This window comes from Pomacea canaliculata, linkage group LG6 (genome assembly GCF_003073045.1).
Source record: "Pomacea canaliculata isolate SZHN2017 linkage group LG6, ASM307304v1, whole genome shotgun sequence".
Taxonomy (NCBI): Eukaryota; Metazoa; Mollusca; class Gastropoda; order Architaenioglossa; family Ampullariidae; genus Pomacea; species Pomacea canaliculata.
Genome location: NC_037595.1, coordinates 7,819,815 through 7,844,446, shown reverse-complemented (window position 1 = coordinate 7,844,446; position 24,632 = coordinate 7,819,815). Strand labels below are relative to the sequence as shown.

General features: G+C 36.8%; 2 protein-coding genes across 5 annotated transcripts; one reads left to right on the top strand and one right to left on the bottom strand.

The window, feature by feature from the left end:
* Positions 1–1,221: 1,221 nt before the first annotated feature.
* Positions 1,222–18,089, bottom strand: LOC112566901 (protein SON-like). 4 transcript variants are annotated; one of them, XM_025243323.1, is made up of 15 exons: positions 18,015–18,089; positions 15,639–16,941; positions 13,278–13,632; positions 12,322–12,387; positions 11,811–11,867; positions 11,294–11,587; positions 10,739–10,833; positions 9,983–10,155; positions 9,081–9,371; positions 8,533–8,643; positions 7,967–8,089; positions 3,990–4,137; positions 3,630–3,698; positions 3,189–3,304; positions 1,222–2,710 (listed from the first exon to the last, which is right to left on the bottom strand). In XM_025243323.1, exons 2-15 carry the CDS (start codon positions 16,831–16,833, stop codon positions 2,579–2,581), a joined length of 3,225 nt encoding a protein of 1,074 aa, XP_025099108.1. In that variant the 5' UTR covers positions 16,834–16,941; positions 18,015–18,089; the 3' UTR covers positions 1,222–2,578. The 4 variants fall into 4 exon arrangements, 2 of the variants coding, with proteins under 2 accessions (XP_025099108.1, XP_025099109.1); XR_003099721.1 differs by lacking the exons at positions 1,222–2,710; positions 3,189–3,304; positions 3,630–3,698 and adding an exon at positions 5,824–5,941 and having other exon boundaries at positions 4,001–4,137; XM_025243324.1 differs by lacking the exons at positions 1,222–2,710; positions 3,189–3,304; positions 3,630–3,698 and having other exon boundaries at positions 3,996–5,941.
* On the top strand, positions 18,082–24,595 carry LOC112566906 (toll-interacting protein-like). The gene is made up of 7 exons (XM_025243333.1): positions 18,082–18,235; positions 19,186–19,353; positions 19,975–20,108; positions 20,454–20,502; positions 20,791–20,946; positions 21,416–21,509; positions 21,956–24,595. The coding sequence occupies exons 1-7, from the start codon at positions 18,158–18,160 to the stop codon at positions 22,156–22,158; spliced, it is 882 nt and encodes a 293-aa protein (XP_025099118.1). The 5' UTR covers positions 18,082–18,157; the 3' UTR covers positions 22,159–24,595.
* Positions 24,596–24,632: the final 37 nt, after the last annotated feature.

Sequence of the window (24,632 nt, the reverse complement as noted above, 5' to 3'; positions counted from 1 at the left end):
TAAAATATCACTTCAAACTGCAAAAATGACTTAATGACAAGGAGAGAAAACGTCCCACAGAAGCACCAAGAAATTCGTTGAAATGGTGATGGACAAGAACAAATTTGTTTTGTATGACAACGTAGAAGGATGGCGTTCGGACATGCGCAGTAAGCTTTTTCAGGCGCTGCGTCATCGTCCTCCACCCTGGTGTCCCACAGGAGTGGCGATCGCGCTCTGTATCAAACCGTTGGTCTGGCGTTCCATGTAGGAGATGAGAAGTTTTCCTGAGACACTTGGTGTCGAATGCCTGATTCGTTTTAGCCGTCAGCAAGATGAGTCCACGTGTCGCAGGATGGGGGACTACCAGAGACATACAGCCATGTAGCAGGATGGGGGACTACCAGGGACCTGTACAGCCTGTGCCTGGCGGTAAACCTGCTACTGCTGCACCATATCCTGTTTAGCTTGGCCATTGCTGATGTTGTTCTGATGGCGATCCTGATGCAAATTTTCTGCCGTGCAGCTGCCATCTTTAGAAAGAGTCTCTACCCATCCCCCCCAATAAGTACTTGGAGATGTTTACCTCATCTAGCTCTCTGCTTTGCGATGCCCGATGGCCTGGACATGACTTTGCTCGTCAGTGCTGGTCTCCCTCCCCTCGTCTTATGTGTTTGTGAGATCTTGCTGCCTGCCATCAATGTCGTCTGTAAAGGGAAAGTTACACAAGGCCCTCCAGCCTATGGAAGTGGAGGTGTGGTGGTTGTGTAGGACTTCTTGCCTGATGTTCTCCGGGAAGATGTTGAATAGAAGGCATCACTGACGAACGCCAACATGGTAGGAAATCTCCCACCTGGTTGTTGAGCAGTACTGAGCAGTAGGCAGTAGAACCACATGGGCCCAACTGAAGGGGGCTACCCAAAACCGTGTCCGATGGCGAGGTGTTGTTGCGGCCTCAAAGTAGTAACAAGAAATAAACTAAACTTGTTTCTCCATCTCATCTGTTGAAGGACTAACCAAAAAATGTTTCATCGGATCGATGCTCTACGTCCCTGAAACTTTAAGTTGTCAGCATTTAGCAAAAACAAATTTGGAGCAAATGAAAACTAGGTAATGTCTTTAAATCTTTTACATTCTAAAGGTCCCTTTATATAAGAACTTTGATACAATACTGCAAGTAATCTTATCAATATCTTCAATGTACAAGAATTAATTCATCCCCACACATGCAAGTCAATAAAAAAAAGTTTCAAAGTATTATTTATTTCTGACATGTGAAGAAATACACATGAATGGATGTACACACACACACTTTGCGGGCACAAGCAAAAGCACATACAAACACCACTCATGCTAGCGAATGCCATCACCATTAACAATTATTCAAAAGAATTATCTTCATAATTCAAATTCGGTTATAAATTACTGGAAACAGAACAATCTGTGAAAATAAATATGTGCTGTTTAATTTCTTTGCAGGCTCCTGCCCTGACTATTTCTATGAACTTCTCTTCCATTATGTTCCAGCTAGGCAACTACGCTCTTCGTCTGATGACCGTATCCTTACAATTCCTTCACCAGAATAACATTTGGTCACAGGACTTTTAGTTACTGTGTGGCAACACAATGGAACTCTCTTCCTTTTCATATTCGCCAGATACATGCAGTTGAATCCTTCAAATCTGCACTGAAAATGCACTTCTTCCTTAAGCATTACATCTAACACAGTCCACAGAGTGTAGTCCCTTTTCACGCCCTTCACCCTTTTCCGCTTATTGATGCTGTCCTATTAGTCTTCCTAAGCAGAATCACGATATTCTCAGTTCTTGTTAGTGCCTCTTTGCTTCTTCTATTCATCATCAGCACTATGGTCTTTTCTTCAGTCCCTCGTATGCTGTCTATGGTGCCCATGTCTCATTCCTGTTTTAAGCGCAAAGAGCATGCTCCTTAAGAGTGTGAGCATGCGCTGTATAAATCTTCATTTATTATTATTAAATTGCTTGTTCACATGCTGCATAAAAAGGAGAACAATGAAATCGAACTATAAATAAATCACATTCTTCCTGCTAAGAAGAGTAAATTATGAAACAAGAAGTGTTTATAAATTTCACAAGATAATATGATCTAATTACTGGAACAGCAAAACTTATTCAACAGGGAAGTGACTTTAACCTTTACATAGAACACTCATCAGTCTTATTACTTGGTTCACAGTCACTTATGTTCCCAGCTTATTTATAAATGTTATCTGACCTAAACACCTGCATGCATATTAGGTGTATCCAAACAGGTACCTATGTGTACACGTGTATGAACCATGCATGTGTTCCCCCCCCCCTCACATAACGAGCCTCCTAGAATTACACTTCACTGTCCTTCTCATGCAGATAAGAAGAAACATTTAACATCAGTGCGAAAAAACATCAAATAAAATCCCATCTAACACATGCAATCTTCAGATGCAGTCTTGAAAGATCAGTGCTTTTCAGCTGAAGAAAATTGGATGTCAGAACACACAAACTAACAGGCGAATTAAAAACATGCTGAAAATTATCCTTATTGAATAAAAGAGGACTAGAGACGGCAACGTCTTTTAAAATTAAAAGTTCACTGGGGCATCACGAGGAATGAGGCCCATCTCTTGAAGACACACTGCAGCTGCTTGTGCTTTGGCCTGTTTCTTGTTGCCACAGGCAGTAGTTGAACGGTATTCAATCCCATTGACTGTCACCTACACATAGGTGTAAGAAATTGTGGTGAATGAAGGGTGTTTATACTTTTGAGAATTATTATTTTAAAACGAACTTAACCCAATCATACAGACAAAAAGTTTTGCCCTTTAACTCTTTACAATTTTTTCAAACATTTGTTGTCAGAAAATTGTCGTCTATTACAGGATGAGCAAGAAACTCAAAACTGTAAAGAGAGAAACCAGGAAGACCTATTGCATATTACTATTTGCACTAACAAAGGGAGTATAAATACACCTATTGTTGAACAGACACCCATAAAAAAAAGATTTGTTTCAAAATAACAATTTCTCATACGCAGATAAACTCTCATGAACACACTTAAAGCTCTGCAAAGATGAGTTCCTCTGTGTACGAACTTTGTGCAAATTCCCACAAATTAGAGATGCATACATTAGTCATTAGTGGCTTGTCTTAAATTGAGTTAATGGACTACTTATACACAAGATTTGTCCTAACCTTGAACAAAAAATTTTTCTTATGATCTGGTCCACTTTCATGTACAAGCTCAAAGTTAGGTAAAGACCAGCGTCGCTTCGTGCACAGCTCTGTCAGTGCTGACACTGGATGCTTTCCTGCACAGATAGCAGTTCAGTGTTGTTGCATGAAAAAGACACAAAATTAAATAATGAACAATGTATCACAAGACCAATGGATGGTCTGCCTATAAAACTGATTCTTCTGAGAACAGTACATTTGATTTATACAGCTCATTTCTCCACTGTAGACAAGTGATGCTTGGGGCTAAAAATTTTGAGCCTGAATAATATTTGGGGTGAATAGCTTTTACATAAAATTCCAACCTTGAGTAGCACTAACAGTTAGCACCAAGGAAGTCATATTTTGCTAGTACACCTGAACATAACAGATGGATGTTTTAAAAGTCCTTTATGTCTTAACCTGACAGGTCCTTTGCTCTAGGCGCCACTGCTATTGGTAACTTCTTTACTTCCTGAGATGCTGTCAGTCCTGAAAAAATGAGGTGAAAACATAGAGGAAAACAAACCAGACACAGAACAGAATGCATTAAAGTCAACTAAGCTTGGTGTCATCCTTATAGAAGTGCATTCCAAGTAATTCAGATACAGCACCATATCTCAGACTGTGTATATGCTAAGGTGACCTCCAACAGCAAAATAAGCACAATACTTACTGTCTGAAGATTTGTTTCAGTCTCATATCTGTTCTCTGCTCTAGAAAATCTTGTAAGAAACCTTTCTATTTATGTGCATAATTTTATTTGTAGAAACTGCTTTCTACCTTTCCTGTCCATCTTGATGTCAAGCAGCAATGGCTCTTTGCTGCCTTCACTGTGCTTGCCTAGGCCCTCGCCATGCTTCCACCCCATCTTCTGCAGCAGGAACATGCCAATGCCTCCTTGCACTGGTGCTGCTGTCTTGAACTGATCCTGGAACCCATGGCAACCAGACCAACATGCAAGAACCAACCAAGAACACAAAGCTGTGATAACTTCAGAACCCTGACAGTAAATGCTTGGTGTCTAAGGCTTCTGATGAAATCATTCAACAAGTACAAAATCTACTACCACCTAGTGTGTGTGTGTGCGCGCAGTTACATATCTGCTCTTATGTTTGACTTGAATGATATACTTACTCATAGAAGTTTGTTGAAATAAATCATGTATCTGAAGCATCAGAATTCTCAATTAGAGCTAACAACACTGAATTCCAAATTTAGGATCTTGTAACACAAAAGATAAATCGCTAGATTTCAGAGTCTTAACAGCAGTGATTTGTGAAAAAAACTTGCTCTAAAACTTATTTAAACCTGATAAAAGCGTTTGATACAAAACAGACTGGTAAATAAAATAATCATGCTAGTGGTCTTGTTTTAAGTGAAAAGAATGTATACAAGTACCATGATGAAATGGTTACATGTACAAGAAAAAAACTTAATGTTTCATGGAATAAACATTAGTAATGCTTAGGTATACAAACAGAAAAAGAAAAGTTACCTACTCTTCTCACAACACAAACACCCAGTTATTAGATGCTCCCTTAAACAGACATCACAGCACAAATAAGATTTTAAAAGCAATGTAAAAAGCTTTAACCCATTTCCATGGTGTTACAAATTAAATGTTGTAGCCATTTATGGACCACTGGTCGGCAGCTCTATAATGAGGTATCTGACAACACATGACCTGACTGGTGTTGACCACATGACTGAGCTGGTCCACCTAGACCATTCTGGCAGGTGCACAAGCTAGTGTGACTGACTAAAGCTTTGTTACCTGGAATGTTTGGTGTGAGAGTACATGTTGCATGTATGACAGATGCTAAATGCTTCTAGATGCTTTGTATATTGTATATAAGCCCTGAGAGTGAGTGGAGAAGCAGCAGCAGTTGGGGTGAAAGTAACCGAGACAGTTAAAGAAACTATTGTGGGCACGTGTTGCTGCTAGCTTGCTATGTTCGGCATGTGTCACCTTGGTTCCTTTAGCCAGCATGTGTCAGTGTGGCCAGAGTTGAGAGCCATGTGCCACTGTTCGTTCAGCAGGAATTGATGCTAGGGTAGTTTCTGTATATGTTGCTGTTGATTGTGTTCCAGTTGATGTTACCAATTTGCCAGTGTGTCTGCAAGTTCAAACTGTTGTATATACTGTAAATAATATGTTGGAAATCTTTTTGACTGCAAAGACTCAGTTTCTTGAAGAGGTTGGAACTGTAGATTGGGGACCCACTAACAATCTATGGACAACAACATAGGCACATGTGACTTATGTCTCATTACCACTTAACATCATATTTCCATCTTTCAACTGTAATGTCTGGTAACATGATTTTGCTGCCCCTTGCAGCACTGGTAAAACATGATAAGTGTATCTTTCTTACTCTGTAGTGGTATGAAGCATTTGAAACACAATAAAAAAAGAATCTCATATCATCATTTAAAACGTTTTTATCTGTGAAATATAAACATGTACAAATGTACACAGGACCACAGCACATTGCCACACAGAAAAAGTAGGTCTTCCCATCAGAGACAATACAAGAACACAGCAGTTAATGATATAAAACAAAACACAACAGGAGCTTTTCCAACTGGGTGTTTCTGTGTTGCAAGTACTCACCACTCTTGCCTATTGCCATCAAGCATGTTGAGAGAGAGCTCAAGTGCAGAGATTAAAGAGCACTGACTCTCCTCTCTCAAATGGAACGGCTCGTCATCAATAAACACCTGTGTACAACCTGAAATGACCTCTGAACACTTAGCCAACGCCTCTGGCTGGGGAGAGGGCTCCCCTTCCAAAGATGTAAGCTAGTGTGTCCACACAAGACTGGCAAGCGGTAGAATTTTATTGGTGGTATTTACTTCATCAACTGAGTGATGGTATATCTCACGTTACTGATTAAAAACATTTCTTGGCTGGCTCTTTTTTTTAAAACACTCATTTTATCAACTGTCAGCTTTCCCTGCATCATTTCAAGCCCAGATTTCCAGCCTTGTGTGAAACAAAACTTTTGCATCGTGACACAATAAAAATGTAAATGCTCCTATTACTGATTTTTACAAAGTTTGGTAGCTTCTTTCATGTAGGTGTCACCCATGCAAAAGCTCAAATGGAATAGGCCAAGACTTGTCTTTTCCTTTCCCATTTTTCATAAATTTTCCTGTCTAGAATTCTACAGATTGGCACAATTCCAAGGTTTACAAAAATATTTTCTCAAATTATTCATTTAGGAAATAGGTTCAATCCTCAAATAATTAGAGCTCTTGTTTACCTGGCAAAATAATGAAGGGTCAGTAAGATAGTTCCATAATAATTTTACACTTAACAGCTATGGGTAAAAAACAAAACCCACTTTAAAATTACCCAAATTACTTTATTATTTTCAAACCCTCATGCTGATAATGCATAGATGCATAGACATCAGATGATCTTCAAAGGTTGGCAACATCAAGTGGTCCAGATACAATCTGCACAATAAACTTGGGCAACAGAGACACAATTCTTTGCTGATCTTGATCTTGCTACCTACAATCCTGCTTATGTTTTGGCACAAACACCTCCTCTCAGAAAAAAAGAATATTAAACATGGTTTACATTTACATTTACTGTTTTCTTTTTTTTTAACACTCCTTCAAGGAGTACTTGCAAAGAAATTACTAAGATTTTCTTTCTTATCTGATCCAAGTAAAAAGAACCCCAAATTCAAAATGGATACTTTGCACACATAGGCACTGTAATTTTTACAAATGGATTCCTAGAGTTTTTACTACCTTCCCGCATGGTACGTAGAGTTGAAAACACAGATCTTGTAACGCAAACGCCAAAATTTATACTCATTTTATACTTTGAATAATAATAAATTTAAAAGGCTTATTTTAAGCTACTAAGCATACTGATCAGCAAAAAAGTGTGTTAAGATTTCTTCGCCTAAAGTAAAAATACTGTTTGAAAAAGAATACAAAGGGAAATATGAAAATAACAATGACAAGAATTACCAAGGTATCACAAAAATTAACCCCTCCCCTCCACAAAAAATATTAAGGAAATAAATAAATGAAACATGTGTAAGCAATAATGGGACTGAAAAAAAAAAGAGTGTTAATGAAACATGAATCATTCATGAACAAATCTGTGACATTAAAGGAGTCACAATTCAGAGATTCATCAAAGAACTAAACCAAGCCATTCTTATCCCTTATGTGAAGTTTTTACACTCTTGCTAAAGTAGTCTTTTATTTACCAAGCAACTTTAAATGACCTTTATGTACTTGCAACAAAAAAGGGTTTCAGTCTTTCTAGATGCAGTTTCTTTGACCTTTTCAAATGATCCAAACAGCTGATCAGTTTCAACTACTTAGGAAAAGCGTGCATGCAAGCATATTTGTGTCAAATAAAAAGCTTGCAGCTGTGTTAACCAAACTGCCTAATAACATCATCCCTGAGATGAGAGGCGTTACCATAAGCTAACCTGCATTTCATTTACATCAGGTTTCTCTCCAGTAAGAAAATTCCATCTGTCTCAGTGCAGAGCAGGAAACCTGTAATTCACATGCCTACTTTTTTTTTTAATAATGAAAAACTTTCACATAAAAAGATGATTGGCTTTGACTTGAATCCTAAGAGAACCTGTCCATCAAAGAAGGGCTCGGATTTGGAAATCTGAATAGCTGGCAAAGATTTACAGAAACCAAACACCCCTGAAATTGTCCAAGGACAAAAAAAAATAAATAAAAATAACTGAAGTGTTCAAAGAGAAACCTACTTTTCTGGCCCAAGCCTGATTTCGTTTGTCAGGTCCAGCTAGTTCTTGTGGTGTCAAACATTGAACACCTGTGCTGCCTAGAAACTGTCCTGGGAGTTGCTTGGATGCTGCCCATTGATTAGCCTGTGTAATGTCATACATCAAGTTCGTAGTTAAATGGTTATAAAAAACTGTAATTTTGTCTTAAACAGTGAAGTGTGGATGATTAAAACTTTATCTTTAGTACAACCTCACTCCACCCCCTTCATCCCCCCAAAAAAATTCATTCTCTGCTAGAAGTCTTATTGGGTATGTCACCACAATCTCCATGTTCACTTTTGTACCATTATTCTAGAAAATTACTTAAAGTATTATTTAAATGTCATGTAAATAAACTAATTAACAGTGGTCAAAATACAGGCATTATATGTCTGCTGTATGCACAAAATTCTTTACTCATCAAGACACCCAAAGAATTTAAAGATCATTATCTTTGCATACAATTTTTGACTAATGAGTGGTATACTGTATAATGGTTGTACTGTCTTGATGAGCTTGGTAATGGTGCAGTCATCATGCTTCCCAACCTTTTCTTGAGCCTTGTGCATGGATGACAGTGCCTGAACATCAAAAGGATTCTCCTGAAGCTTCCTCACCGCCTGCAGGCGCTCAGAAATGATGGATCCGATATCTATGCTCTGTAATCATTAGCACACTTTCCTGGATTAATCCCTTGTGATTTCCACTGTGAGCACAAGCATGTATCCACATGAAATGAAGAAGGAAATGAGTTGACTGAATGTCAATATGACTCAAAAAGATTATTGTCAATTCACACTGCTAGAACAGCAAGACATCTTGTTACTGTTTATAAAAGGCTTTCACCACAATGTATTCTTTGCCAGTCAAAATTAATTTGGACACAGATACCTTAAATAAAAATGAAATGAATTAATATATAAAATTTAATTAAAGCTTTCTGAGTTTCCTAATTTTATATCTCTGCATTTTTATTACTGAAAACAATTCTGTTTATCCAGTCATAATTTTTAATATATTCCAAAAGTCATCACAGTATCAGCAGCTGAAGGATATATTTAACACTACACAACAGACACACTTTTAGAGCACTTACCTGTTGGATGACCTCAGGAAATACACTCTGCTCAGCTGGAGTTGCTGGTACTTGGTTCATTGGCAAAGTCTGTGAGAGTCTGACAGGTTCTGTGAATGTGGTAATCACACTGGGTGTGCTGCTGGTTGTTGTCACAGTGGTGGCTGTCACTGCAGTGGTCGGCGTTACAGGAACCCATTCAGACTCTTTGGTGCGGTGCTGAACTCCACTGGAGACAGGAAACTGTGAGCGCAATACTGCAGCCTGCGCTTGTTTCTCTTGTGGACTCAGCACTGGCAGCTGCTTAGCATTCTGGAGTAAATAATTTTTTTTTAAATTGTCTAATAACAGACCAAGTCTCATTCTTAAACCCATTCTTCATGTGCTACTCTTTCACCAGAACAAAGTGCAAACATGCATGCACACTTTTTTTTCTCTTGCCCCAATGTCTAGAATATTTCACCCCTGTTGTTTTACATTGTCACCTTTGATGCTTTGAAGTCTGGCCTTGAGGCTCTCTTCCAGGTAAACCTTCAGCACTTGGTGGCTGCCTCCTTTCCCCACCTTCTTTCCCTGACTTTTCCCTTTCATGTTTTGTGTCATAAACTTTTATTACATATATACACATACATCCTTTTATTGGTACCAACTGACAAGTGGTTTTCCCAGTCTGTTGATATTGGTCGTTAGGCTTAACAACCAAATAGTTATGGCAGCTGTAAATAATATATAACATATAACTTATTTTGTCAAAGTAAATTCAGCTTGCTGAAAGGTAGGAAAATGTGCCATAAGCATTTTATGCCATAAGCAGTAGTATTGTTTTTGGTATTATTCCTCTTATTACTATGATATACACGCTCAAAAGAACACTTAGGTGTGTGTTTTCATGAACATGCACCCACCCACACATATCTACTTACCCTGATGTTCATAATAATGTTGGGTACAGTGGAAGGATCTCGCAACTTGAAGGGATGGTGAATAAGACTGTCTTCAGCCTCACTGGTGTTGGCCTCTGCATCACTACTGCCACTGTCTGACAAGTGACCAGCCTGCTGCTCCTTCTCTCGCTCACTGATTCGTTTGCAGAAGTCTGAAGAACAGAGATGACTACATCTCCTATTCCCCCATTTCATGCGATGTCTTACAATTGCTGCAAGTCTAGAGTTGCCATAAAACCACTTTTCTTCAAAATACCGTGAACATTTCTCATGTAAACCTCAACAATTTTGGTCTTCTTTTTGATTCAGCACCTAAGTAGCTCGATCTTTAGCAATGATACCACAAACTTGTTCTACATTGGTTGTAGCAAAGTCTATCATAACAAGCATGAGGGCTTCACCATCAAAGACAATGGCCAAGCTACAAAGGCAAACTGGATGTAAGAAGAGTTGCTACTGTTGCTTAACAATCATGAATGTCCTGATAAAAATCACTGCTACAACACAATATAGCTAAAAATGTAGTTAGTATGTTATATTAAATATATTAAATATTATGTTATTTAAGAGAAATGTGTACCTGAATAGAAAAGAATAATAGATATATTCTGCATTACACTTTGGTCTAGTAGATAAGTGACATGAATTGTAATAAATTGGAAGTATATTAAAAAAAAAAATGAAATTAAAAATGAAAGAGATTCAGAAATCTGCTGAAAAGCAGAAGCGACTCACCTGTCAATTCTGCAATAGATTTTCCTCCACACTTTATGGTAGAAATGTCCACAGGCGGCCCTTGGCCTGATTCCATGTTGGCCAAAGCATTAGCACTAACATCGAAAGGTTGGATATGTATATATAAGATTCTTTAAACTGGCTTATAGAGTACTAAATATTGACTAAACCCATTTCCTTTAGTGTTGTAGCAAGGTTGGAAAGATGTTCATGATGAAGTTAGAAATGGACTAGAAGGTGTATAACAAAACAGGTGGAATTGTTATGGCATAACATAACCGAAGTATTGTTAATAATCCCATTCTATAATACATTTCAGAAACTTAATTCTATGTAAATAAAAGATCATAGTTACAGAGGCAAATTTATAAAACCTGCCAAGTTGTTTCAAGAACAAAACTATTAAAAAAAAAAAAAAAAAAGAGAGAAAAACTTAGCACAAATAACATGAAACTGTCTTTTTATATATATATAAAAAGGGAAGAAAACATCTACAAAACATTTTCATTTTTTTTGGTCTAGTAATATCAAATGATTGATACTTATTGTACTTACATTGCAATTTTCCTGAGTTTGTTTTTATCAATTCTGATTCGAAGATCATCCAAGGAATCCTTATGGTCCTCTTTTTCATGAGAAGACCTCTCTGGATCATGTGAACGATAGCGCCCATGAGATCTGTGCTGCTTCTTTTCCGAGGACCTATCTCGTGACCTCCGCCTTGACCTGTCACAAGATCTGTTATGTGACCTACTGCGAGAACGACTTTGTGTCCTTTTGGAATGGTGAGATGAGCACTTCCGGTCTCTATAATTTCTTGCATCCCAAGGGTCAAATCTCTCCCTTGATCTAAATTACAATAAAAATGCTTTTAGTACTACAACTTGCAAAAAAAAACAAAAAAACACATACTCAAAAGAAAAAAAAAAGGAAATATGCATTCTGATCACTCAAGCAGATATTCTCAATCTAATATGCACTTACAAGCAATCAAGCAGCAAATTAGAAATAAGGAATGCTTCTTAATTATCTTTTAAGAAAATAGTTTTAAAAGTGGAGATTTTTTGTGTACCTTTTTCTTTCTTTGCTCTGGGATCTGGTTCTGTGTGAGTTTCTAGGAGATCTTGATCTAGAGAAAGATTCAATTTGCAACATAGACTGAAAAAAATACAACTTTTTGCTCTGCTGAGGACACAAGGGATGAAGGCCATGATCAGAGAAACCCATGTATATGCTTTACACATAATGATATATAAGACTTTCAACATAAGGCAGGCTAAATAAATCACTCACATAAACTTCATGTTGCAACTACAGTCGAAACTGAAGAATAAACTTCATAATTTTTATCTAGGAAAACTGCTTGACCAATGAGAGATTCTCTTGAAGATAAACCTAGCTGCTACAAAGTAAAAACTTGCTTCTTCCACTTTGTTGGTGTGTAAGTGCATGCTCCTTAAGAGTGTGATTATACACTTTATACATTTTGCAATAATTATTATTAAAACAAGAGAAAAAAGAAATAGTAACATATACACATGCTACTGCATTCATACGATGAAGGCTGCTCATCTCATCATTACCTCCTCTCCTTCTTGCTTTGTGATGGCGAGCGTGAACAAGAATGGGAAATTTTACTACTGCCTGATCTGAAAAGGGATAAAAGATCATTGAAAACTGGACATTGCATAAACACTCTACTTGAAATACACATAGCTCACATATTCCGAGGCTGTCTTGTGGCAGATTCATAAAAACCTCTACTGACTAAAGGTGCATGAAATATCATGTGATCCTGTCACAAATCTTTATGACAACCAGTATCAAGCAGCAGTTAGCAATCAAACTGAGTGATGACATATTTGTGGAATAATCTATAAACATTCAACAGTTGTTAGCTTCTACCTAGCCCTAAAATGATTGGAATGCAGTGCCACCACTTTGCTACTCGACTTAACCCCTCATATACAGAGTGGAAATGTTATAGTTCGTGATAGATTTAAAGGTTTTTATGTTATCTTGTAAAATCAGAGTCCAAGGTGGCCATTCAAGGCTAAACTTTTACCTGCATCTTATAACTGATAAAGTAGGCTTTGTCTCAATTCTGGCAAAATCCCATTTATAATTAGATTCAGTTTACTATACTGCTGTCACCTCTTGCAATTGAAAAAAAAAACTATTGTACAATAATTATAAACAGAAGTTTCACCATATGCATGAGATGAGAAAGCTTCCCAATGTACCCAGATCTCTCAACAAAATCAATAATTGTCAATTATAATCTTGCATAAAATCTGTACTGTTAAACTTTTGCACATATACAAATCTCTTTCCCTCAATTTGTTTTGGGGACAGATTAAATGTTTGTAGTATAAACCAAAGCAAGAAAATGTTTATATTCCTTCTCTTCAAAAAAAAACCCAATAAAATAATGACCACTGGTTCCTGCTCTTACAAGAAAAATTGCAGCTAGAACTGCACTTATAAGTGCTGCACAATAGTGTGTGGACTGTGAAAAACAGCACACTTTAGCTCCTACCCTCTCCTCTCCTTGCTGTGCTTCTTATCCGTTGCCCCTTCAGCGTCATTTCTTGTTTTGCCATCTTTTATTTTATTTTTGGCAATTTTCATCTCCTTTTCTAAAGAGTGCTTATCCTGCTCCTTCCTGTCCTTGCTCTGGGATTTGTGCTTCTTCTTTTTTTTATGCTTGTGCTTATGTTTCTTCTTTTTCTTTGACTTGGAAGAGCCCTTATCTCCACTTTTATCCTCATCTGTATCTGACAATGAACCTGTCTCAGATACTTCATTTTCATCACTTGCATTGTCTTCCTTCTCCTTCGGGCTGGCAGTTTGGGGTTTATCTTCCTCAATATCACTTGAAGACGCTACCTCTCCTGCACAAGTGAATGTAAAATTGTCAAAACTCAAGATGTTAATCCTGTTGAGAGATGACCTTATAAGGATAGGGTTTTTTTAAAAAAAAAGCTGCCTGCTCACTACTACAGGACATCAACAATTTTATTCTAAATGGTAACCTATCGTACTCTTTCGTATTCTCCTACTTCATTTAGAATAGTATATGAGAGACTAAGATTTGAACCAGTGTATTCACAGGAACAACCCTTAACAGTGTTTTGTATGTTGTGCATATACAGTGATACCTCGGTTCTCGAACATAATTCGTTCCGGGAGGACGGTCGAGAACCAAATTGTTCGAGAACCGAAGCAATGAAACCCATAGGAAAAAATGGAAACTGGATTAATTCGTTCCAAGCCCCAGAAAATGCCTATTTACTGGCCTAATTTGTATATAATATGTAGAAAAACATGAGTCTCAACAAGAAATAAGAAATAAACGTGTATTTATTAAAACCAAAAAATAAATAAATAAATAAATAAAATATACTGTACAGTACAGTAAATTGTGTTTCATTTACTGTACCTGTACCAAACTTTATGGCAGGAGGGAATGAATGTGGAGGGAGGAGGGAAGGGGGATGGTTATTGTTTTGAAGGGGAGTCCTCTTCAATAAAAACAGAGGGTAACTGCTTTTCGGGTGTTTCTGTTCTCTGTATCTTTTGCTGAGGAGAATCAGAATCTTGCTCTGCAGTTACTTGTCTGATTTCTTTACGGAACAATTTGTCAATTGTTTGCTGTTTTTTTCTCCTCTGCACTCACACTGATGACGCAAGCAAGGCGCGCTGGGCCGAAATGAACGCCATTCGGCTCAACTCGGCTCATCTCGGACGTTCGGATGTTCGAGTTCCAAATATTTGTTCGGATTCCAAGACAAAATTTTCTCGAATTTCCTGGTCGAATACCGATTTGGTCGAAAGTCAAGGCGTTCGAGAACCGAGGTATCACTGTATGTGAATTTCAGCTTTTCTCAGTTACCTAATGAAATGATTACTATTGCATGATGTCCAAATAATTTTCCTTTCAACTTAAGGAATTTAACAATATAAAGACTTGATTCTGCTTAATAATAGAAAATGTGTAATTTATATAGCACATAATCACACTCAAGCTAGATTATGGTCTCAGCGCTTAAGACAAATAGAAGACATGGACAGAATACGAAGGACACGAGAAGAAAATACTACGCAGACAAGTGATAAAAAAATGTAGAATTCTACAAATTTTTAATGCGGCTTTCTACTCCCTAGAAGCCATTAATGCTTAACTTTAAAAAAGTTAAAATTACTGTAGCATATGCCTGTCCATGGATAGTCGTGTCCTATTGAAACCAACTTTTCAGTATGCCTGGATTGACTAAACTGAATAGAAATGTTATCTTTCACAAATGTGTATGCATTTTTGCAAAACTTCGGCACTTCTAATTATCTATAATTATCATTTTAATTATCTAGTATTTTAAAGTGATAAGCAATATGATGAGAGAAAAAAGATTTTATCATCCTGACCTTATTCCCATAGAAATCCTAAGAGTTAAAGGTGATCAAAATTTTTTTAATGGACAGCATTTCTTCACAAATCAAAAATTCTCAGAACATTATCTCTGGTGTAGAACTTCTGCAGGTGTACTTCTACAGGTGTGCACATCGCCCTAGTTCTATGTCTATGTCTATTATGCCCACATGCATACACTTACTCCTCATGCAGACATCTCCATGCGCACAGACAAATGGTAAAATAAATATTTTTCTGACTTTGAAAGTATCTGCATTGATTAAGAATGAAATCAAGACCTCCAAATTAAGAAGATTAACATATTAATATTAATAAAACTAACATCATTGTCATTTCCCTTTCTGCACAGTGCTTATCATGTCCCTACACTGAATGCTACTACTAATTCACGTAATTAGACGTGGATCATTAAATTCATGCAATTTTATTAACAGACAAAAATGATGAGGCAATGTTCACAAAACATACCATCCTTTAATGTCTTGCTTGAGGTCATCTTGGCTGCTCCCATGATGAGGGCTAAGCTCTCTTGTCTGATGGCTATATCAAGTTTCTTCACCTGAGGCTTTTTGCCAAGCAAAGAAACAGGTCTAGACTCTACCCTCTGACCCTGACGTCCTTCACTGTCACCACTTACCATCACCTGGATGTTGTTCTTTTCTGCATTGGTTCCAGGAAGACAAACTTCAGTAATAGTTTCTGCAGCCAAAGTGACCCCATCTTTATTCTCAAGGGTAGGCAAGTGACATGAAAGTGTGGATACCTTCACTGGTTTCTCGTTTCTCTCAATGCCACTGTTCAAGTCAGACACAAGAGCAGACAATCTATGCACAGGTATTTTTGTAGATGCAGATACAGTAGCAGTCTCTTGTAAATCAGAGGCTAAGAATTCGGATGGCAGATGCCCTGGACTATGAGCAGCTGTCAAGGTTTCTGTACAACTGTTTTCCTCATTATTTTCAGAATCCATATCTTGCAAAGATGCAGTGCTTCGCGATTGAATAAAAGTGATCTCTGCATCCAATAACCTGTTGATTTCCTCCATAGAAACAGCCAGAGGGTCAGGGTCATCTGAAGCTGCTCCATGCTCATTCCTACAAGCACTTGGCACCAGTTTCACACTAGGATTGTTGGATCCATTAGATACTTGCTTCATTTTGGCAGCAATAAATTCTTTGAACAGCTCATCAACAATGCTAGTTTGTGAGCCTTTAGCTCGAGCAGCCTGATCACATGTATCTGAAGCAGAGTCATGCGTATTACTGCAGTCTTCGATGCCAGATTTGGCTCTACTCTGCTCAAGTGAGTTTCTTAGAAGCATATTCACGGAAGGCTTGTTTACAGATGCCCCTTGAGCAGCACAAAAGGAGTCACTTGTTCGACTTTGTACAAGACTGATGCTTTTCAGCATGCCTGCACCTAAAGTATTTTCTCTTTCCGTTTGTACTGGCAATAATGCACCTGTAGAGCATGCCGGTGATGAATCCAATGATAGCAGAGTTGCGGAAGTACTAGATGAGCAAGAGGATGCATCTTCTGACAGCTTCTGTTGCTGTATTGTATCAAATCTTTTATGTTTGATTGCTCTCTTCTCTAAGGTTTTGCTTGAAAGTTTCCTCTTTTCCCCTGGTAGGCTGGAACTGGTAAAGGATAAATCAGCCATTGAAAGAAGAATGGTAGTTCCATGTACAATCAACTGTCTCCAAGGAAGTCAATGTCATCCCAGGTTGATTAGTGAAAGATCCATCCACAGTTGAAAATATCCATCCATCTGTGCAATACATCAGATAATATGCCTTAAAAACATCATGGAGATATTCTTGTTGTAAAATCATACATTGCATCAACATGATTATCACATTATACATATTTTACTGCATCCATTTATATTTTTAAAGTGAAAAGCTAAGAACAAGCAAAAATATGTAAAGGAGATGCTCAAAAATACAAAACTAATCAGTGTAGTTGATACTATATAGATCTGGTTTGTATGTACAGGTATGAGAGATGTTATTTAATGAAATTGTTGACTAAATATGTTTTATAGATTTCAGAAGCCTTTTCACTTTGATGAATTTAAAATAACAAACACATCGAGTAATATATATAATATTTGGGGTGCTCTCGATTCACAAACAATACGCATTTGAAAACAACTTTAAAGATGCCTATGTTATTTCTGTGTCTGTACTTGATACAAGTACGTATTGTGTAAAATGAAATAAAACATGTTGTAGAGCAGAGACAGCATTCCTTTAATGCATGCAACTCGTGTTTCTGAAAACAGAAAAATATATATATATACGGTAGACGAGCAACGACAGTAGTTCTAGATTAACGTACAGACAATGTCAATTTCATACTTAATCTGCTTTCAATAATCAATTCAATAATCATAATTTTTAACGACCCTGCTACAGCATAGGTCGACTAAATACTATTCCTGAGGTTTCAGTGCTGTCGTGTATTTCAGCATTTAGTATTCACAAGATGTTTATAAATGCAGTTGGCAGTTTTATTCGTGTTAAAATCATGAGTACTTTACAGAATTTTTCAGCGACCTATGCTATAACAATTATTTGTACTCATGCTGATTCCCTCTATCAACGCGTTATTTGCAAATATACTTAATCTTTAAGAGGATCAACTTGGGATATTTTTTTTTGGTCAATTAGAAAAAAATTTTATTTTGTTATTTACAATTAGTTTTCAGATCAAGTTTTGTCCTGTCTTTCCCCCTTATTTTATGAATGTACTTTATTTACTGAGTACTTCATTTACTATATTTTTGTTTCAAATGAGTTACGTAAAAGACGGCTGAGAGAAACCACAGACTTAATTTACCGTTAGGAAAACAACAGTGTAGAAGTCAGCGGGAGATAGTGTGGTGGAAACGATGAGTTATCTCCGATAGTGTTAGAGTGGCTGCCCTTTATGACGTCACCATTTATTTTGTGAGGACTTGTAAGGCGTATTTCGATGCTAAGATGTCGACAGAAGGAAGTGAAACTGCGACTACCCCGCTGTCCGGGAACGGCAACAATGCTGTGTCTCGCAGAAATCAGGTATGAACATTGGTGTACCTATTACCTGGTTGTAAGACTTACTGTGATGCTTTTTCGTCTCGCTGAGTGAGCTGGGAGATCCTCTGACTAATGACTCGTCGCTGTCCATGTCAGCCAAAAACTGATGTTATGCGTCTTCTGTTATCGAAGCATCTGATGCGTTATCATTGTTCGTTAGTAAATTCGATTCTGCTTCCGCTAGTACGTGGTACTAGTTAATCATCAACCCAAACTAAAAAAAAACCCAAAACGTTCTTCTCGTACAGTATATTAATATTCGATCTCCATCTGTTTTCGAAGACAGCATTACATTTCAAAGTATCTGTCTTATTAAGTCTGTTTAATATGGATGCAACATCCATCTAGTCCCTTTTATCAAAAGCATGTAGTTTGAACAGCATATGTGATATTTGCAATTAGAACAAAATGCCCAGTTACAAAAGCAGATGCACCAAGTTCTGTAATGCTTTAAACTTTCACTTTTATAGTTACTGAAGAGGCTAAAAGACAGCTACTTCCAAGAGCTCTTTAGATATGCTTTGCATTGATAGGATTGATGTGAAGTTGATTTTTCTACCTCCTCAGAATGAAAAAAATATATTGCTCAATTCTAAAACCAATAATCAAGAAATCTTTACTTTAACCAGAAAAAAATGCATGTATACCTTTTAGGTCACTACTCTTTCTTCATTCAGTTGACTTTTGTCAGCTGAAATTGAAGACTGATTGGCTAAAAGAAACTAATGCTAAAATTTTGCTGTTCTCTGCATGTAAATTGCTTTTAAAGAACATACCTTCTACTTTTTGTCTTGATTATGGTATACATCATAGGTCCTGAGGAGAATTCCAGCTTAGGTGGTGGCTCCTCATTATGAATTGCTAGTTTCTTTGTCCACTGTTGTTTACAGAAGTTTTCTCTTTATCTTGACCTGTTTCTTCTGTCAACACAGGTAATGGTTGGGGATCTGCCTCGTGACTTTCTACGATGCAGCGAGCAACGAACTCAAGAAGAGGAAGATGAGTGCATTGCTAGAATTCTCCAAGCTCAGCAGCAGGCAGGGGTCACCTCATTTGCTTCTTCAAACATTGCTGGGCGCCTTAGCATCACCATTGTTCAGGTATCATGATCAGTATGTTGTTAGTAATTATTACCATAAATAGACAAGAAAACTTTGGCTGCCATACCGTAGGTGGTGCTTAAAGGGAAATTATATTTTTACTGTGAAGGTTATCACCAGAGACTTGTACTGTCTTTTAGCTGTTGAAACATCTTTTATCTTATGTATATTCATGGCAGAAATCATTGTGTAATAACCTCTTTCTCTTTTATAAATAAATGTTTGCATTTATAGATCTGCTTACATTCAGTAATTACTCAAATCCAATCTTCACAATGGACAGGGACACTGTAGTGTTTACTAATTATACATGATTATATAGTTATGGAAAGTAAGCAAGTAGTATGTGATAATATGAAATTGCTATATAAGTTATCACACATTTTATTACTTTTGTGTGATGGAAAGACCTGACATTGGAAATCATCGAGTGCACTGCAGGAAAAAAAATTTAATAAATTCTGCTACAAACCTTGTATCCTATTGGCACTGTTTATTGAAATGAATGTGTAATGTTTAAGGTTGCAGTGGTTGTGCATTTTGTTGTGGCTGCAATATAACATGCTCTGTTTTCGGTTTTAGTGCAGGTTGAAAATCTTCATTTTAAATACTCTTTTTCAGGCTATTCTGAACAAAAACTATGGCATTACCAAGATGGATCCCTATTGCCGTGTGCGCATTGGGCATACTGTGTTTGAAACACCTACAGCACTTAATGGTGCAAAGAATCCTCGTTGGAACAAGACCATGCAAATGTGTGTGCTTGTGAAGGAACTTATGCGTGCATTTTTGTGTGGGTGTGTTTAAGAGAGTGTACATGTGTGTATGTGTGTGTGCATGCATGTACATGTGTACAAACACAACTCAGGATACTGAGCTGCCAAGTAGAAGATATGTATTAATGTACTAAATATGTCTTAAAGTCAACATTTGAAAGGACATTTAATCCAAGAATTAAAGTTCTAGCAATTGTAAAATTGTATGCATGTGCATGTGAGAACAGTTAGATGATGTGACAAACAGTATTATTAGTGCTGCTATAGCCATTTAAGCTTGACTTCATCTGAGATAGAGCATCAGTCATTTGTTGTATATTTCAGGTATCTTCCTGCAGGTATAGATTCTATTTACGTGGAAATTTTTGATGAGGTGAGTCAGAGTGCTTAAGGTCAAAATTTACTTTATAGCACCTGCAACTAAATTTTTCATAAATAACAGAGTGGAGCATTTTTGGTTGTTGATGGTCACATGATCCAGATTAGTAAAGTTTAAATATAGTATCATGGCGATGCTTAGGAGTGCAGTTTTGTCAATGTAAACTATTTTTATGAACATTACTTATGCATAAACTGAATTTTGTAACACAGTGTTCTGATTTTGTGCATGTTTCTTTTAAAATTACTGTTATTACTGTTTGTAACTACAAATCTTTTGCAGCGTTCCTTCACAGTTGATGACAGAGTGGCATGGGCCGTCATCACCATTCCACCAGCTGTTTTGAATGCTGGGGAGACTGTTGATGAATGGTACACCTTGAGTGGTCGTCTTGGGGATGGCATGGAGGGTCGTGTCAACATTGTTATGTCTCTTACAGTGAGTGATGCAAGTCTTTCTGTTTCCACTTTTGGTATGTTCTCAGGCTGCTAAGTTGTCCATACAGCTTTGAAATTATTTTTAACCTGAGATTTTCTACACAAGAAGAAAAATTGCACTGCCATCTACTTTAATTTTAGCCTGCATCTTGATGTCATTTAGTAAAGGTTGTTGCTGATTTCTGGTCTTTTGACACACCAAGACAGTGAAGATCATGCTTTGTAGGTTCAGACCTCACCTCCAGTGCTTTGAATAACTGTATGGATGTACCACCTGTTTACATGAGTGAACAGGCTTCCCATGATACAGCTTCAGTTGCTGACTATGCTGATTTCTGGTAATGCTGGGTGGGTATCTGTTGTTATGATTAGGGCAAGATTTAGGATAATGACCATCCTTCTTTCAATATTAGGGTCTTTGAAAGTAGGCTGTAATTGTAAATTGGTGTACATTTGTTTATGTGCTTCAGCCTGCTTCTAGTATGTCACATATGAACTACGTCACAACATACCACACTCCAGTGATGATGCCTATGTATTTTCCACAGCCAGTTCCAGTGGCAGGTATGGATCTAACTGAAGTATTGTTGGTGCTTTTTTAGTTTTCTTGTCAAGGGAATGTAGGAAGCATACAAATATTTTGATTTCAGTCATTCAAACAAAATAGTATTTGCATTTTCTGATTTATTAACTGGTGTTAGCTTTGTATGTCAACCTTTTCTCAGAAGCAGGTAAATGACCTAAAAGTTTGAATTAGTTCTTTGGGATCCCTTGTTGATTTGACCAGATAGAGTTAAAAGAACATACCCTATTTAGTATGAGGAGTTTCAGAAGGAATTCCTTGCTGTGAATGTTTACACACATTATGAAAGAGAATGGTTTTGCTTTGTAAAAGTAGGTGGTAGGTTGTCAAGCTTTGATCATTTCCTCAAAAATCTTTAAAAGTTAAAATGATTTGTTTGTTCGTTCACTTTCAAAAATAAAAAAATCAAGAAGTTATCTCAAAACAGGTATGCCTGTAGTGTACCCACAGCAGGTCCCGCAGCAAGTTCCACAACAGCCACAACCACCACCCTTCACAGAAGAAGACATGAAGCAAGTAAAAGACATGTTTCCAAACATGGAGGAGGAGGTCATCCGCTCAGTCTTGGAAGCCAATGGGGGCAACAAAGATGCCACCATTAACTCCCTTCTTTCAATGAATGCAGACTGAGAAATGCAACAGCAGGGATGGAAGAGATTGCAGATGCTGAACAGGGCAAAGACATTTTATCACATAGGTGGAACTGGTCTCAGTGGCTTCAGAAGAGGGACCAAGGTTTATCAAGAGCTATTACAAATCATGAATATCTGAACTAAGATTGGGTTCAAGATGAAAAGAGGTAGCAGGTTATTTAGTGTTTTTGTTTTTTTGTTTGTTTGTTTTATTTTGCTCTTGTGCAAAGTGATGGCTTTGTTTAAATGTTTTAAATGAAAGGTATTGCCATATTGGACATTTGCAGTGTTGCGTTATATTTTTTCTCCCTATGGTCAGTGATGCAGATTGAAAAGTTTAAAGTAGTTTTAACATTTTCTGTTTTCTTTAAATAAAGTTAGTCATTATTGTATGTAAAAAAAAAATTTTTTACAATTTGTCTTTTTTCTTAAGGAAAAAAGTTTTTTGTGAAAGTTGAGGGAGATGATGACAGTAAAGGAGCTAATGCACCTTTCTGAGAAAGCTTTTGTATATTGTGGTAACATTTTGGAAGCAAATTCAAAAATCCCATTTGTGATCTTATGATCCTACCAGTGTACATCTCATTAAAAAAAAAAATTGTGTATCCTTCATGCTCTTGATTGATGTGGATACATAAAAAATAGAGATGCTTGGAACAGATTTAAAAGAAGTGAAAAAAATGTATGGGGAGGGGTTTATATCTGATTTCCTTTTTTTTTGGGGGGGGGGGATTTGAAAGGGGGTTCACATATGATGGACACATAACAAATTATATTATCAGGCTCTAGATAAGCAGAGATCAACTGTGAGCAGACATAGTAAGTCTAAAATCTATCTGATCATTTTCTTGTCTTACATCATTTCTTTATGTAATGTTTTTATGTGATTTTCATTCATTTGCCCACACCTTTCATTTTGAGAATACTGCTATGGATTATGACTGTGCCTTTTAAAAATTGGGCTGTCAGGCTTTTCCCCACTGAAGTAAAGCAAGTGGTAACAATGTAACTCTTCTTGAACTGTCATTTGTTTGATATTTCAGAATATTTTAGAGCAGAAGTAGCTCCTTCTGCTTTATTTAGAGTTAATGGTGGCATGTTGGAAATTATCACAATACTTCCTCTTTGTTGACACCATTATACTTGTGCAGACTGTGGAGTGAAAACTTTACCAAGAGGCACAAAGGATGCAAAGGTCACATGTCAGTTCTTTACTGTGAGTTAATTCTTGTGTACATTTAACCCTAAAAGGATATTGTGTGGGAAAAAGATCCCCGGTATCATGCTTGGTTTGGAAAAAATGAAGGTACAGTAGCAAATAACTTTAGTCCTTTCTCAGCTGAATATTGTTTTGGATACTTTTTATTCTGAAGCCAAAATGTGATCATTGTATATTATTTGTGTTAGCTTGTTTTAAAATACTGATGAAGATATCTTGGTTTACAGCATGAAACCTTGTGATTCGACTAAGAAATTGTGTCCTTTCTTATGCAGAGTTATGATGTACATGTTGATCAGTTTATGTAAATACTCCAGTAGTGTGCACTTAGTGAGAAAGTTCCTAAAAATAGCTTTGTATAAATTTGTAATGTAGTATTACATTTTTGGCTTATAAAGATTAACTTAATATATATATATGTCCATTATAACAATTGTTAGGGGCCTTATTTTGGGTGGAATGGGTTGCTTGTGTTCAAGCACTCTGAGGTTGTGCAAGACTTTGGATCTAGACATAGTAGCTGTCCAGCCAGTGCGCGTAGACTGCATGTCTAAACAAATGAATACAGCTAGAACATTAAGCTTTAGCAAAGGCATTGGGTGTTTTCTCAGAATTTAACAGTGGTTCAATTTAGTCTTATTAAAAAATGACACCATTAATGTGAGAATTACAAATTTTGGGTAGTCAGCTTTTTATATTTTTAATTGATAGGACAAAGAACTTTAACATTTATAAATGTCCAACAATGTACATCGTAAAATCGCAGATTCAGTTATTATTAAAGATAATGTAATTTGCTTCCTACCATATTCAGTAAAGCAAAATTCTAAATTAAAACTATTCTCTGTAAAAGCAAATGGATTTTTTTGATGAAGGTTTCTTGTGAGTTATAACTAATATATATAAGATAGATAAAATATAACTTATAGTTAAGAGAGGTATTAAAGTTTAAAATCTGTACAAATTTGTTGTAATTATCCTTATCTTACAAAAATTCTACAAGGCTGAAGCATTGACAGCTGTTGTAGCTTTTTTTTTTAACATTAGATGACAAGAATTTCTGTCTTGATAGCCTTGTGCGTAAACTTTCAATTGTTGGAAAGGCTTGTCTTTATTTAATCTAAATAACTGAAGCTTATGCTTTAGAAAACTGTAGTTTCTGCACTTCTAACAATAAATTATTTAATGTTTTTTTTTTGGTGCATATTTCAGCTTATATTCTACCTTGAATATTATAAATGTCTGTGCGTGTG